The sequence below is a fragment of the Melozone crissalis genome, unplaced genomic scaffold (genome assembly GCF_028551555.1).
Source record: "Melozone crissalis strain CALT ecotype California unplaced genomic scaffold, PUWL_Pcris_2 ptg000002l_1, whole genome shotgun sequence".
In the NCBI taxonomy this organism is placed as follows: domain Eukaryota; kingdom Metazoa; phylum Chordata; class Aves; order Passeriformes; family Passerellidae; genus Melozone; species Melozone crissalis.
The window spans coordinates 11415696-11431530 of record NW_026535780.1 but is presented as its reverse complement, the minus strand read 5'-3'; the positions used below and the strand labels follow the sequence as shown (position 1 = coordinate 11431530).

The 15835-nt window shown below is 43.2% G+C and overlaps 1 protein-coding gene across 1 annotated transcript; it reads right to left on the bottom strand.

Moving 5' to 3' along the window:
* Nucleotides 1–231: 231 nt before the first annotated feature.
* Nucleotides 232–15595, bottom strand: DERL1 (derlin 1). The gene is made up of 8 exons (XM_054283374.1): nucleotides 15280–15595; nucleotides 13176–13287; nucleotides 10245–10309; nucleotides 7989–8015; nucleotides 5963–6058; nucleotides 5274–5326; nucleotides 3973–4083; nucleotides 232–2886 (listed from the first exon to the last, which is right to left on the bottom strand). The coding sequence occupies exons 1-8, from the start codon at nucleotides 15430–15432 to the stop codon at nucleotides 2748–2750; spliced, it is 756 nt and encodes a 251-aa protein (XP_054139349.1). The 5' UTR covers nucleotides 15433–15595; the 3' UTR covers nucleotides 232–2747.
* Between the last annotated feature and the right edge of the window lie 240 nt (nucleotides 15596–15835).

Genomic DNA, 15835 nt, shown 5'->3' with positions numbered 1-15835 from the left:
GGACACAGTCTGTCAAACCTCATGATGTAAACTGAGACAAAAAAAATCCCTTTATGATTTTGCAATTGATCAGAGAAGACAAGATTCCCACCTAAAAGCAGGTCCTTTTTGTGAGTACTTTTATCAACAGCAGGAGGTGGTGTCACAGTGCAGCTCTCAGACAATACCCATAGATCTGCAGATCACAAGGCTTGTCTTAAGCTGAAATATGATTTAGCAAAACAAAGACAGTAACAGAGATTAAAATTTTAATTTAAAACTTTGCCAACAAAAATTGATTACAAAAAGGGAAATTATCTGTACAAAATAAGAAAGGAGGTACTCATTTTAACAAGAGACTGCCATTATTAATGTGTGTGGGAGGACAAACAGCAGTTCAGGTCTGGTGACAAACTGAGAAACAAACAAACTGAGCTTGTAATATGGAATTCTGAAGTGAACTTTCCATAAACAAAAGAAATTGACCTGAATCAGCTCAGAAGCTAATCAAGGTTTATAAGAAGTCTATTTTCCTTGCAAACCTTTTCCTCTTAATTTAGAGAAGGAGGACATAATAGAAAGCAAGACCCCAGCAGTGCAGTGGGCCAAGACAATGCCTTTTGCTGAGCTTTCTCTCACTGAAGCCTTCCTTTGGGCCCTCTGTAGAGATATTCTGCAGTTTGAGTGTGCCAGGGGTTTAACTGAGTCACAAACTATTGCATCTTCACTTAAAAGTTGGGTCCTGACTCAAAATGAAGACAAAAGCTTTGGGGACTGTGAAATTCCTATGACTAAAAAGACTCCTCTCAAAATGATGATTCTCAGACTAGGCCAGTCCACATCAAATAACAGCTGTTGGTCAAGGATAAATCTTTATTTACAACACTGCACCCCTCTTTTCTACCTACCATTTTACACAAAGAAAGAGACCAGAGCATCTTTAAAACTCATCACCAAACAGACAAAAATGGCAGGTGATTTCTAAACTCCAAGTTCCTCTAAAACTTAAGCACACAGTATAATCCTTACCAGGTTTCTACAATTCTCCACGAGCCAAATCAACTTAACTGAGTTGCAGTGAAGACATGGAACATGCATTTCTTTTTAATTTCCAGTCTAACTGCTTATTTTCCACTCACCTTTGCATCACTTAGTATTTACAAGTTTTTACACCTTCAGAACCCAAGTTTAGTGAAGAAACAAAGTAGTAATAAAAATGTATCAGCCCAGATTCACTTCACCTACTTAGAATTACCTGAGATACCCAAGTTGGGGCAGAACAGCTTTCTGTGCCTAACCCTACCCAGTAAAAAAATAGACAAATGCTAAAGGACAATTCATCAGACTTGAAATTTATCCTAGTGACAATGCTCTTCCTCCTCTGACTGCAGAACAAAAAGTGAGCAACTACATTCTGACTTAGTCTTGGTTAAGGTTAGAGTAACTGTGTTCCTAGCTAAGTGTTGGATTTATTTATGTAAACCTAAGCCTTACTTGCTCACTAGCAGCTCCCAGCTAGGGAGTCAGGGACAGCTGTCTGTAAGAATGCTGTGAGACATGCACGAGTCCTCCTTACAGCTGGGAAAACTGAGATAAGTAAGAAGTTTGCTCAAGAGCACGCAGAGAGTCAGTAACAAGCTGGCATTACAGCTTCCTGGATCTTAGTCACATGCTCTGCCCATGGGAACCCAGTGCAAGGAAAACTACTGTACAGAATCATTCCCTTTTCCATGTCAAACGTTTTTACCAAAAATAGTACAGATGCTAATAAACAGTGTATGCAATTTCTTATTTGACAATAAAAGAGTCCTGCAGTAACCTGTTATATTGTATCTTCTCCCTGCAAATGATTATTTCCAGCTTTTATTCTTAGACATCTTAAAGCTTTTAAGATAAAGCTGAAGATTCAGTTAAACAATGCTGCACTCAGTGCCCTTAACCACAACAATGTTACATTTTCTAGTTTAAGCAGTATTTATGCTACCCAATTTGGCAATCAAAAGAGAAACCTTGAAGCCAAGAATTCACGGATTTGGAGGGGAAAAAAACATACCAGACTTCAGTTTCACCAGGACAAGCCTTGTAACATGCCATGAAGAGCTCAGATATTTTGATTCTGTGAGTATCTGTTATTGCCATTTCAAACAAAAGCCCTCTAACCCTTAGCCTTGCCCAGCCCATGATGTAGCAGGTAGAACAAATGCTGCATGGCAAGAAACAGCTCTGCTCAAAACACAGCTTAATAACAGAAATGAAACATTTGCAATTTGCTTTATGAATGCATCAGAGAGATATCATTTAAATAATGTTTCCAAAGACTCTGGGGCTTAAGCACAGCTATGGAAAAAGTCAGCTTCCTAAACTTGGGGGCTTGTTTGAGACATCTGCCTCACACTAGATTCTTACTTTACTGTGGTCAACAAAGCTTTTAACATACCAGGCAAGATAGAATACCACTGGCTTGTTCCATCACATCATGGAACAGGACAGCCAATGGATCCTGTTGTGACAGACAATACTGTATAAAGAAGGCTTATTTTTAATGGCAGAATCACACTGGACACTACTGGCTAACCTGGAGCAAGATCTACATGTTTTTTCCTTCTGGACTTTTTAATTTGCTCTTGAACCAGAAACATTCTTTCTAATCAGTTGAATCCAAGAGTACTGCAGAGAGCTCAGTTCTTAAGCACGCTCTGCACCAGGAGCGGTCGGTTCCACGTCCAATTGACACCGAAGAGCTGCTGATTTCCAAGGGCAGGAGCTCCTCACTGGTCCCCCAGCCGGAAACCTTGGCCCCAGTTGTGTCTTCCACCCCCCTGCTGATCTTCTGCAGCCCTTCTCATGCTGGCAGGAGGGACACCAAAGCCCGACACTCCTCCCCTCCTGTTTGGCAGCCAGCGGTAACTAGGACAGAGCAGAGCAGGAGGAGTTACACAAACAGCAGGACCTTGCAGGGAAATGCCAAGGCTGTGCTTTCTACTTTTCCAGGCACTTCCTCTTAGCTGACACACTTTGCAATAAAACTGGCTTTTCCCAGTAGAATTTCAGAGAATTCTTTCCAAATCTAAGCTCTCAGCACACTGACAATTGGAAATACTGGGAAACTTCCATCTCTGGGACATGCATGGTAACAGGAGAATTGCACAGAACCAACAATATTGAGGGCACTTTTCAGAGCTGTTACCACCTTTAAAGACATTTTTAAAAACAACCTTGTCTTCTAATCTTTACGGAAAATTAGGTTTACCAGATGGGCTTGCAAGCACAGAATCAGAATATAAAGCTCCCCTATTCATTGAAACTTGTACAAAAAGTATAACTGTAATTCAACACTTTATGCTACAAAAAGGGTTAACTGAGTTGCTGACTAAAGTTTGATAGAGGAGTATTTGCAGCCCAAAACTATGTGGACAAGGACAACTGAACTATAAACTTTGGCTTATGATCATAATATTTCATTGCCAAAACAATGAACATACCTCAAGAAACAGCACCTCAAAAACCAAGATTTGCAGTCCCAGCGAGGGTGACTGATACAGACTGCAAAGGAGAATCATTTATAGTCCTGCACAAGTCTACAACTGACTATTACTGTCAAACATTGCTGAACTGGTAGCTACTATAACAATACATGGGGATACAGAAACATCATTTACAGAATAAAATTTCTTTTATATACCATCTGATAATTGTTAGGGAGTTCTCTTTACTGCAGCTCAATTCAACAGCAAAGCTATGACATTTATTCTCACTCTTAAGAGTGGGTAAAGGCATAAGCCAACCCAAGGGGCAACAAAGAACTCTCATATGGGCCATTTACAAGAAACTCAATATTTTTTATGACTCACCAGCTCAGTCAGTATGAGAGTCTGTAGAAGATTGACTTGGCAAAGTATTTTACACTTTATGATCCCACCATCAACATGTTTGATGAACCATACAAAAAATTGGACTAAACAAATAGTGATGTAAAGAATTAAGTCAGCTTACAGGAACTGAGGTGTGGACAGGAAATTCCTTCCTCCCAAATCCATTGGATATTTAAACATTAAGAAGAAATACAGGTGTCCAACCAGATTTCCTATCAGCTCATTGATGACTCTGTAAACCAAAAGAAAGAATGGTTTCACACACTGTCTTCTATGAAAATAAATGAGTGACAATCTTCTGTTCACCTGCCACCAGGCCTTGCCAGGGTTGTGACACACAGAAAATTTTCCCTCCCTCAGCATTTTGCAGCCACTTCTTTAGAAGGGCCAACCTCCTGTCTAACACATCAATAGTCTGTCCCACCCTCCCTTCCCAGCCTTCTCTACATTCTGTATTGAAAACACAATTAAATACTTGTTTACATTGGGGAATTGGATCGTATAGCAATTAGTGCCCAAAATAATCATCTGCAGAGCCAGAGAAGTTACTGCTGCTTTCACTGGACAGCCTGTCTCCTGCTGCACTGAACTGTTTTGTTCCCAGTTTTGTGAAAGCACTGCTGACTGGAGGCCCTTGAGTATCTTCTGTCATGCATAGAAACAGCAGGTAGCTAAGAGCAGGCAGTTTTCACAAGTGACAGATGAGTCAGTAGGAGGCACAGCCAGAAAAGGGAATTTGGTTTTGCTGTATTATCTCCTCCTTTTATAACTCAACCACAAACTTGTTGTTGTCACTAATTATGCTACAGCGGCACCAAGAGGCCCCAGTCAATGCAGAGCCCCAGTGAGGGGGCCCACACTGTGCACAGAGGGGATTTCTGCATCAAGGGGTTTAGCCAAAAAAAAGCCCAACAAACAAGAGAGAGCAAAAAATTCAACAACTGCTAATATGGCACATTGAGGGCTCATTGCCTTTTTTCCCTTGTTTAACAAACTGAAAAAAAAAAATCAGGTTGGACAAGTCTGTGAGGGAAAGAAGTAACAGCACTATCAGAGTCAAGCTAAACTTGTTTCTAAAACCAGTAATAATGGCTGGTTCCAGGGGATAACATCTTATTTTAGAGTGTGTTACTTTCTTAGTATGGAGAAGGCCTAATGCATGGAATTACCAGAAAATACACCAAACTCTCTCTAGAAAATACACCAAATTGCTCTCCCCTCACCTCCATTCTATTCTCTATTCTCACATGCACATCTCCTCTTTGCTTTTATGTTAATGACCACCATGTGACACTGAGCATTATCAGTCAGATTATACAGCTTGAACCTTCTTATTTTAATATCACTCCTAAATTCAGCAGCAAGTTAAATAGCTGTAAAAGCTTTTACAACTTCAAATTGGCCATAGAAGTAAATACATACGATCCACCAATGATGTAGTTGAATCCCAGAATAACCCATGGAAGGTAACAGGCCTGGAAAAGAATGCAGTGGAGAGAATAAGTACAAATTAAGGATGTAAACCTGCTCTCAACTTCCCACTGCACTATAAAGCATGATCATAATCTCAATCCTTTAGGCATTACACTGGTCCTGATCTATTAATTTAAGCAGATTCAACCTAAAAAGGTCAGTCCAAACTGAGCAACCACTAACATTTTTAGATAAAACATGCTCATTCAAATATTATAAGCAAACATGCCTTTTGAACTCTATGTTCCACAGCAAGTTTGCATCTGGAACAAAGTCCTAAAGTTTTTGATTTTGCAAAGGTCTAGAAATTATCAAAAGAGCCTTCTCTACAAGGTCTGACAGAAACAGCCAAGGTCACACAGAAAAAAAAAAAAAAAAAATTTAAATACCAACATTTTGTCACTACATTCATCTTTTATCCAGGCTAAATTCTTTTTCTTTTTTTTCAGAACAATGAATTGTCAGGACATCTTTTCAGTAGAGATACACTGAGTGATACCACATGGAAGACTATGAACTTTGTCTTTGCTGCATCTCAAGAAGTATTCTCTGTGACAATACAAGATACTTTTTATAAGAGAAAATATTTCTATTTTGCCCCTCATCCAGAAATCTTTCCACTACACTGTCTGACATACCTTAAATCTTGTTCCAAACCAAAATGACACAATCATGTCTCTGTTCAGCTGGGCCCACACATAAAGTACTGACATGATGAGTGGAATCATCAGCAACTGCAATGTTTAAAAAAGACAAAGTTACCATTATTTTCACAGAAGCACAAGAAACTCGGGCAGGAGGAGCTGTGTTTCAGAAGTGGTTTGAAAGCATGGTACATCACTAAAGTCCTTTCAGATCGCCCCAGAATCTTATCCAATACATGTCCTGGATCTATTCAAAAACTATTGAGAAAGTGAAGGGGGAGAACCTACTTGCTAATTCTCCTTTGCAGGACCATGCCAAAGCAAAGGGCTCCAACCTGTGCCAAGGGAAGGAGCAGCTGCAGGGAGCTCTGCTCTACCCACACCTCCAGCAGGGAGCCCTGTGCCACAATCCCTTCAGGGCACCAACCCAAACATCCCCAAATGTGCCAGATGCAGTGTTACCCATCCAGCTGCCACCTCTGTCCCCATGCTCCTGACAGCCCCACAGGGGAAGTGCTGCCCTCAATCCCCACTGCAGGGCATCACCTGCCTTGGGAGAGCTGGAGTGACCCGTGCTCCACACCAGGAGCAGAGGGGTTGTTTCAAACACTTCTCTACACTGACTCTGCATTAGCCCATTGACTGTTTCTAGTGAAAGAACACAAAGCACTGCTTTAGCCATCTGTGATTTCTGAGCTGAGGGCAGGCTGCACCAGCAACATTCCCAGGAACTGGCTGAATGCTGTACCCAGCTCCTGGGTTTGGAAAAGAGGTTGAAACTCATCCCTTCAGGGGTGCTGCTATTATACATCAATCCAGCCTTTCACAAGCCCCATGGTGCACTCTGACTCCCCACACAAGAGTCTTATTTAAAGCTTTTATTAAAACCCTTTTTATTTTACTTAAAGCAATATCTAATATCTGAACACATTTGATTTAGGAATAGAGGCCTAGCTATCCTACTCTGTCTTTTGAACTTCAAAACAAGTAAAAATCCTCTTATTTTTAAGAAAAAACACACTTTTTTATCAAAAAACTGATTCTTCTTTAATCAGTACTTTGTATGCAGATAAAAAAATTAAGTACCTCTTTAAAAATATACAAATCAACACAATCAGTATAAAATTGGTATAATGTGTGGGTAAGTCCAGCATGCTTTTCAAAAATCTGTGGTTTCTTCCCCACAGAAAAGTGTAAGTATAAAGTTATGGACAGCCCTTGACACAATTCACTCCAGACCAGAGATGCATGATCACTGGTTTTGTCTACCAGGGAGCCAGAGAAGTGATCTAATAAATGCTAATAATAATTCTGTATCTGTATGGAATCTGTACCAGTATCTGTATGGAATACTACAGATACTGGTGCAGTCTTTGTGTGCTGGAGACAGATGAAGATGAGAACAGCAGAGGCAGACTGAAGACATGCATTTATCTGACACTCTGTTGTGTCCAAAACACACTTCCCAATTTTCACCCTTAGTATTTGGGGAGATAAGAATTATTTCACTGAAACCAGTTCTGAAGACCACTATCTTAATCATTCCTGTGAGGATTTTGTAGTTCACAGTTCTGGTCTCAAACTGAAGCTGTATTTTTCACCAAAAAATCTTCTGTTGGCAAGTAAAAGGCATACTGAAGTAAATTTGAGAAGATTAATAAACCCAAGAATCATTTTTAAATAGCAAAATAAGAAACCAGATCCACATTCATTAAAATAAATAGTGCATAGGTGACATCTTGTGTCCATTTTAGTAGAAGTCTAAGCACTTCCTGACTGCACAAAGACACCATTTGTACTTCCTGGCTCCCTAACTAGGTTAGATCCAAGCTTGTGCCTTCAGCTGAGGCTAACCCAATCTGAAAAATTACCAATACACACACAGCAGTCCATTCTGATATCATCTGAACAGCCTAGCTTAACTATGTTCTGCAGTTAAGTCAATAATGCTCTCTATAAAGTCATCAAGCAGTCATAAAGTTGTGTAAAATTATTATCTAAGAAACTGCACCACACTTACCTGCATGTCCATCACCAAGCCAGTTATCTGTCATTGCACCATGAAGGAAAATGCAGAAAAACCTGACAGACTACAACAATAAAAAGCTGCAGACACACAGAACACACGTGCAAAGATTTTTAATATTCAGAATTAATACTACACTGTTTTAGGTTAAAATTTCCAATGATCTCAAGATGTACAAACCTTGTTTCAATAACTGCTTTTTGGCAGCCTTTCAGGTGCCCACCTCAAGTCATTACCCCAAGGGCTGATGGGTGCACTGGCTTTTCCTCCCTGATGAAACTGGCCAGCTACAGACTCCATCAGTCCTTGCATAAAGGCACATTAAAGTTTAACAACTGGATTCCTTCATTAGTTTAACCTTGACATTTTGGTTTTCTAACAAAAGAAATACCAGATCATTAAAAAATACCAATATATTGCCAATGAGTCATAGAAAAGAAGCAATTTCTTAAACAGCATCAGTGCAGGCTTTTAATACTCTTCTCCCACCTTGGAGCTCAAAGAAACTGCTGTAGTAACTTTTGAGTAGAAATAATCTCTGAATGATTTTAATATGATCAGGATGCTTTTAGCAGATCATAAATACATATAAAATGACACCCAGCATTTTCCCATATCATGCATCTAGGTTGATCCTTACATCACACAGAGAGCAAACAACTAGAAGCTTTTAAATGACCAGTTTGAAAGTCAGGTCACAATTACATTAATTAAATGCTCACAGCCAAGAGCCTGCAATCATAAAGGCAACCTTCATCTTCCTAACAATGTAACTAAATGCTCCTTGTTACAGCTGTGGCTCTACAGGACTGGCAGGAACAGCAATTCCCTCCACATAGTGGAATGCAACCAGAGATAATGCATTGATAAAGCATTTCTGCACACAGCTCCCCTGGAATCTGGTTCACACTGATGTCACCCCTCCCTTTTTTCCACCTGCTGTGCCACTGCAAATTGCTACAAGGAGGCAGCAGGAGCACAGACAGAAAGGGAGCATCCCCAAGGATGGAGGTTCCACACCCTCTCCTGCCAATCTGCCAGTGCTTCACTGCCCTTACAGTGTGTCCTTCTCATATTTAAATGGAATTTCCTTGCTTCATTTTGTGGAACTCAGTGCTCAGCTCCAGCCCCCTCAGCGCAGAAAAGACATGGAGCTGTTGGGGTGGGACCAGAGGAAGGCCACACAAGGTACTGGAGGAATGGAAGACCTCTCTTTTAGGGAAAGGCTGAAAGAGTTGAGGGACAAATATGTTTAGTAGGGCCTTTTGCAATAGGACAAGTGGTAATGGTTTAAACTAAATGGTTCCTTGTACCTGGGAACCCAGAGCTGGGTGCAGCCCCCACACATCTCTCAAAGGCTGAGCAGAGAGGAGCAATCCCTGCCTCAACCTGCAGGCAATCCTCTGCCTAGGGCAGCCCAGGGGGCTGGTGGCCACTTTGGCCAAAATGGCACATTGCTGGCTTGTGGTCAGCTTTGTGTCCAGCAGGACACCCCGGGCCTTTTCTGGAAGATGCTTTGCTTTGTCAGTCCCTGCTCTGTCCTGGTGCCTGAGGCTGTTCCTTGCCAAGAGCAGGACTCTGCACTACCCTTTGCTGAGCTTCATTCCTGCTCAGCCCATTTATCCAGCCTCTAAAGATCCCTCTGAATGGTGGCACAACCATTTGTTGTTTATCAACAACTCCTCCCACTTTTGTATTCGAGATCTAAAAGAAAATTCAGGTGCAACAGCTCAGCCCATAAAAATGTTTCCCAGCATTCCCAAACCAACAAGCCCAGCTTCTTCAGGAAGCTGTCTCAGTGAAGATACCACAACACTGTTTTCACAGACTCAGATACTTGTACCCAGCAGGTAAAGGCTCTCTCCATTTCAGGGAATGGCAGAGATCAGCCCTTCTTTGCACATGGCAGCTTGAACACACTGAATTCAGTGCCAGCCCACCCAAGAGAGCTCAGCAGAGCAGCCCAGGCAGCAGCAGGGACACTCACCCAGCAGGGGCTCAGCTCAGTGGAGGCAGAGCTCAGGTCCCCACTGCACACTCGTGTGAGCACATCACTGAATGCTCTCCCTGCAAGCCACTCGCTACCTCTGCAGGAAGGTTACACACTTACAAACTCTACAAACTCCAAGGGGAACATTTGCTACTTTTTTAAACTGTTCCTTGATAAAACAGGTCCTGGTCTTTGAGCATACTTCAGGTGGAAACAAGAGAATCAAAATATTTCTCAAAGTTTGATGATGAGAAGGATACAACAATGCAGATCCAGTTAAACAGGAGCATGAACATGTAATCTGCTGGCCTTCCATCAAAAGCCCCTGAAAATAAAAAGAATAATTTTGAATCATCAAAGGCACTACAATTTTGATTAAAAATTAGGACAACTTTTATTATTCAGAGTCTAAGAAAGCTCAGTTAATAACAGCTGCTTTGCATGTACTCTGTGGTCTATGAGTATTTTTTAAATTTTAAAAAGCCTTAAAATAGAACAACCTACAGGCTGAAAAATAAGACATTCAGCCTACTGCATTAGAACACAAGCAGTGTCAATACTTTAAAAAGAACACACTGACTCTGGAGATAAGTACTTTTAACTACATAAGACTTCAAAAATGGAGTTGGACCCCATTGTTCATATGAAACTGCAGGTTAGAAGCACAGAATTAGGAAATACACGTGCACAGCAAAAGCAGAACTACCAAGTTTAATGAGTGAGTCATGTGAAAACCAGCCCTCACTTAGGCAAATTGCATCCTCTTTGCATCATCTCATCAGCCTCAAGAGATGCAATGGTTTTCATACTCCACAAAAAATCAGCACACATGACAAGGAGGGTACACATGTGCAGCACACTCTGTTCCTTCTAAGCTGTGCTGCTTGTCTAATTCACCATTCCAAATGTGTGTCATTTTTTTCAGGACACTGGAAATAAAAATAATAGAGTAGCATTCCCTGCAGGTCATATAAAGTGAAATGATCTTTAGATGCTCAGTTGAGTTTGAGACCTGACAGAGACAAGTACTAAAAAACAACCCTGTAGCAATTCCTTGCAAACATGAAAAGCTGAGGCTCTCACTCCCACCAACTGTGGCAAAAGGCTGACAGAGACCTCAGCATCTATGCAAGACTTCCACCAACTTTCATATAAACCCAGGCAGGAAAATCTACTTTTAAGCATTAGAATAGCCTATGCAAAACATAATTACTAAAATACCAGTTTTATTGTTTAAGGTCAGCCATGCAAATTGCATGACAGGAAAAAAAAAGTATTTAGAAAAATATATCAGAAAGTTTTAATGTTGTAAAACTACAGAAACTGAAGGTTTTTTCCTCACTGTTGCTGTACAACAAATAGAAACAAATAAAGAGAAGAAGCTGACTAAGGCTGTAGAAAGGCCAGCTCAGGAATCCTTCCAAAACTGGAAGAAATCAAAGCTATTATTATTCTTCTTCTCAATTTTTTCCCTTCTCATTATCTAGGAGATTGCTAATGAGAGTATTAGACAAACCACTGAAGTTGACTTTTCCATGAACATCTGAGGGAATTGAATTACAAACCGCCAGAGAGCTCAGCACAGGTTTGGGGTGAGCTCTACCCCACAGGTCCTTCCATGGGGCCCAGGGTATAATGCAATCATCTGGAAGAGCTGCAGACCCTTAATTCACAAAAATCTCATCCTTCACACAGCTGGGGAGGGAACTCTGCACATTCTGCTTACTCTGTTGATATTTGCTATGCTCTCCTCCAGCCAAAGCAAAACAAAAACACACCAATCTCCCTTTCCTTTGGAAGTCACAGGTCAGGCTGTTAGGAAAGCACAAGCACAGCACAAAACCATACTGGTATTTCTGACAGCTAAATTTGAAGCTGGCAGGCAGCAGCAGTGTATGCTCAAAACCCATGCACAATGCTGAAAACAGCAGTTTCACTTTCTCAGTTTCACAGACAAAAGGAGGCACAGACCAATGCAAACTTCCACCTGTAAACACTATCAGCAACTTATGTATTTTCCAACTACAGAAGGACTGAGGCCTTTTTCAGATAAAGGGCCAACCTAACCAAGGATTTCATTTATACCAGAAAAATGACTAATATAAAAGAAATGCATTGGTTCAAACAACACAGATGACTTCCCGGTTTCAAAATCCAGATCTGTTGTACAGCAGAAATTTACTCCCTTTCATGAGATCTGTGCCACAGCACAAACAACCAGAGCATTTTGTGAGTATATCTACAAGCAGTGAGGTCCCTTAATTTGCATAATTAACCAGGAACTCCTACTACACCTACCTTTGCCCAGTCAGAACTGTGAGCACTCTCATGTGCTCATAAACTACTGCAGACAGGCTCAAAAGGAAGTAGGAATCATTTGTAGCTATTAAACCAGTATTTAACTTTCACTAAGAAACAACCAAATACAGTCTGGCACCACTCCTGCCCTTCCCTACCATTCTTCTTAAGACTACCAGGGATCTCCTCTCTCTTGGGACTTCCCAACATCACTTCCCAATGCATTCCCCTTTACACCATCAGTTCTAGACTCCATTGGAATGACACTGAAATTCTTGTTCACAAAGGCTTTCAGGAGGAGTCTGGCTTTGCAAATATATTTATGTCAGTTGAACCAATTTTTGTCTAGGTTTAATAAACTAGGCAGTGCAAAAGGAAACCAGTTTTGAAGCTACCTTGTACCAACAAGCCCTTTGTTTGAGAGAAATGATCTATTATCTGATCTCCTTTTTTTCCACTTAATTTTCTCCCTTAACTGAAAACCCTTCTAGTCTCTTAACTTTTCCACATATCTGGCAGAGGGGTAGACTTCCTTTGAAGGAGGTATCTCTCAATTCAACACAGACAACAGAATAACACAAATAAGCACCCCTATTAAGAAGAAACTGATGTTATTTTCTCCCAATGGATACAAAAAACCAGAGGTAAACATCATCTTTTAATCTGTCTCACTTGCTTCCTTAAATCCAGCAACTAAAAGCAAGCACCAGGCCCTCCTACTGAAGCTAATAAAAAGTTCAGATCCTAAATGGCCAAAGGGAAGGAGGAAGCCACAGAAAATCAGTTTTCAGAGCAGTTTCATGCTGACCAACATAAGCTGGCATAGAAATGAGCCATTTCTTATCACTCCAGGCAGGGTTCAGCAGGTGCATACAGTTTAATGGCCAACATACCTGTTTCTAGTCGTGAGGAATATTGATACAAGAAATACAAATTCACCAAGTAGAGAAATCCCGTTCCAGGGCCCACTGGGAAGAAGAAAGTTGCCGTTATCGGCCGCCAGATCTGTGCAGATCAAAAGAGAAAGATCTGTTTATAAACTGCAGAATGAACTCATGTGCACAGGCTTTTTGTTTACATTCATTACTTGATAATGAATGAAAACTTGGAACATCAAGAAGAAGATTAAAAATAGCCCAGGTATTGATTGTTCTTGCTTCAGCAGCTTTTCCAGTTGTGGTGTTCTCTTTCAATCTGGTAAGCAAACCAGAAACAACACACAACTTTGCAAACTGCTTTCCACAGCATCTCTGCAGCAGTGAGCCTTTAATGCAGTGCAGAAGAGATTCACTGGCAAGGATGCTACCCTGTTTAAAAACCAGCCATACAAAACCCATTCTTCCCTGCTGAACAGAGGCCAAAGAATGCACAGCCTTTGGTGTACCATTCCAGCCAGCACGTGCTGCTCTGAGCATTGGGGATCTGCTCTGGGACAGTCTCCCAGCTAGGAACATTGGGCACACTGCATGGCAGCACGTAGCAAGGATGGAAAATATCTGGTCATTCATGAATGAGCTCTTTAAGCAGCAACATTTCCAAACTGAGTATTAGGATCCTGAACATCACAGTTCAATAAGGAATAACAGGAGTAGAGGAAAAACCAGTCATTTATGCTACTCAGTTTCGTGAACAATACATGAATCAAGGTACAGAGAGAGTCATGGCTTTAAATTTCTTTTTCTTTCTTTAGTGAAGATACAATGAGATGATATAACAGAAATTTTAAAATTGAAATATTTTCTCTTTGTTTTGAACTCCTCCAATGAGTGGGTTCCCCCAACACTGAACCTGTAACCTCACAGTGCAAGGAAAAATATGTCCAGTTTGAGACCACTTTTGATACTGCTATTGCACCCAGAAACACTGCATGTCTGACACCTCAAGGCATCAGCTGTTAGTTTACATGGAGCATATACAGGCACAGAAGTTGACAGTCCCAAACAGAAGTTTCTCCAAACTCCAAACCAGGTGCAAATGCACTCCATTACAGAATCACAGAATATGTCACGTTAAAAGGGACCAGAGTGGGTGATCTGGGCACCTCCCTGCTCAAGCATTCTCAGTCATTCTAGAGCACGAGACCCAGGACTGCACTCAGACAGCTCTTGAATAACTCCAGCAAGGGAGATTGCACAGCCTCCCTGACCAGTCTGTTCCAGTGCATGGACACCCAGGTCAGGTGGAGCCTCCCGTGCATCAGTTTCTGCCCTTTGCATTTGTCCATCTTCTGGCACCTCCCTTGTGCTACTTATAGAAACTGCTGAGGTCCCCTCTCAGTCCTCTCCCCTCGAAGCTGAGCAGGCCCTCAGCCATTCCTCATCAGAGCTGCTCCAGTTCCTTGATCCCCTCTGTCACCCGTGCTGTACCCAGCCCAGGAGCTCCATGTCTCTCCTGTAGCTCTGCCTCAAACCCTCCCGGGCCAGCTGCAGCCCGGGATGTTTGCCCACCCTGTAAGCCCAGAGTTACAGCTCCCAAAGCCACGGCCACACGATGACACAGAGCTGGCAAGTCACCTGTAGCCACAGCGCTCCTTAGTGCAACAACCAGTGCCCACCAGAACAACTCCCACAAAAACTGTAGGAAAACCACACCAGGATGAGGCACAACACAAACTACAGAGCTGCCAGGGGCAGCAGCCCTGCTCCTGTCACGCTGGCAGGGACGCGCAGCCCGTCACCGCGGTGGGGGCCTGCGGGCTGGGCCCGGATTTACGCGGTGCCGTGCCCGCAGGCCCTGTACAGGTGGAGCGGGAAGGCGGCTCCACTCCCGCCGGAGTGGCTCTGCTCTCCCCGGTCACCCCTGGGCGCTGTCTCGGTGCACGGCGCCTCCAGCGCGGCCGCGGAGCCGGGGGAGCGGCCAGCCCTGCGCGTAGCCCCAGCGAGGCCCCACAGCGTTGCCGCGCACTACAACTCCCAGAAGGCCCCGCGCGCAGAGAGTCACAGCGAGCTACTGTGCGGGCGCCGCGGGGCACGCCGGGAGCGGTAGTGCGGGCCCTACCTGGAAGCGGTGGATGAAGGCGTCAGGCCAGAGGAAAAGGTTGACGGGGCTGACGAGGCCCAGCTTGCCCACGAGCGGAACCGCGATGGAGCCAGCGAACCAGTAGCGCGTGATCAGAGGGATGCTTCGGAACCAGTCCCCCAGGTCCGACATGATGCAGCCGTGCCTGGCCGCCGCCCAGGCCTCTCTGCGAACCGGCCGCTGAAGAAGAGAAGAGACGAGGGCTCAGCCACTCCCGCCGCCCGGTCACGGAGGGGAACCCGAGCCAGACGTGGCGCCACCGAATTCGGCCGAGCCGCCGCCGCTGCTTCCGGCCCCGCCCTGGCAGCCGGGAGTCCCGCCCCGGGGGCGGAGCGGGGAGCGAGCCACCGCCTCTGGGCGACGGGGCGGTCGGGTGAGGTGGCGCTCCGTTCCTCGAGAGGGCCTTATAATGCGGGCAACAGGACGGAACCGGCAGCAAGTCCTGTGCCTACGACAGGCTGCAAAAGCCACCTTCTGAGTGACCTATTGCACTGCGTTATAAACATACTTGCCTATAAAACGACGTTTTTACTTC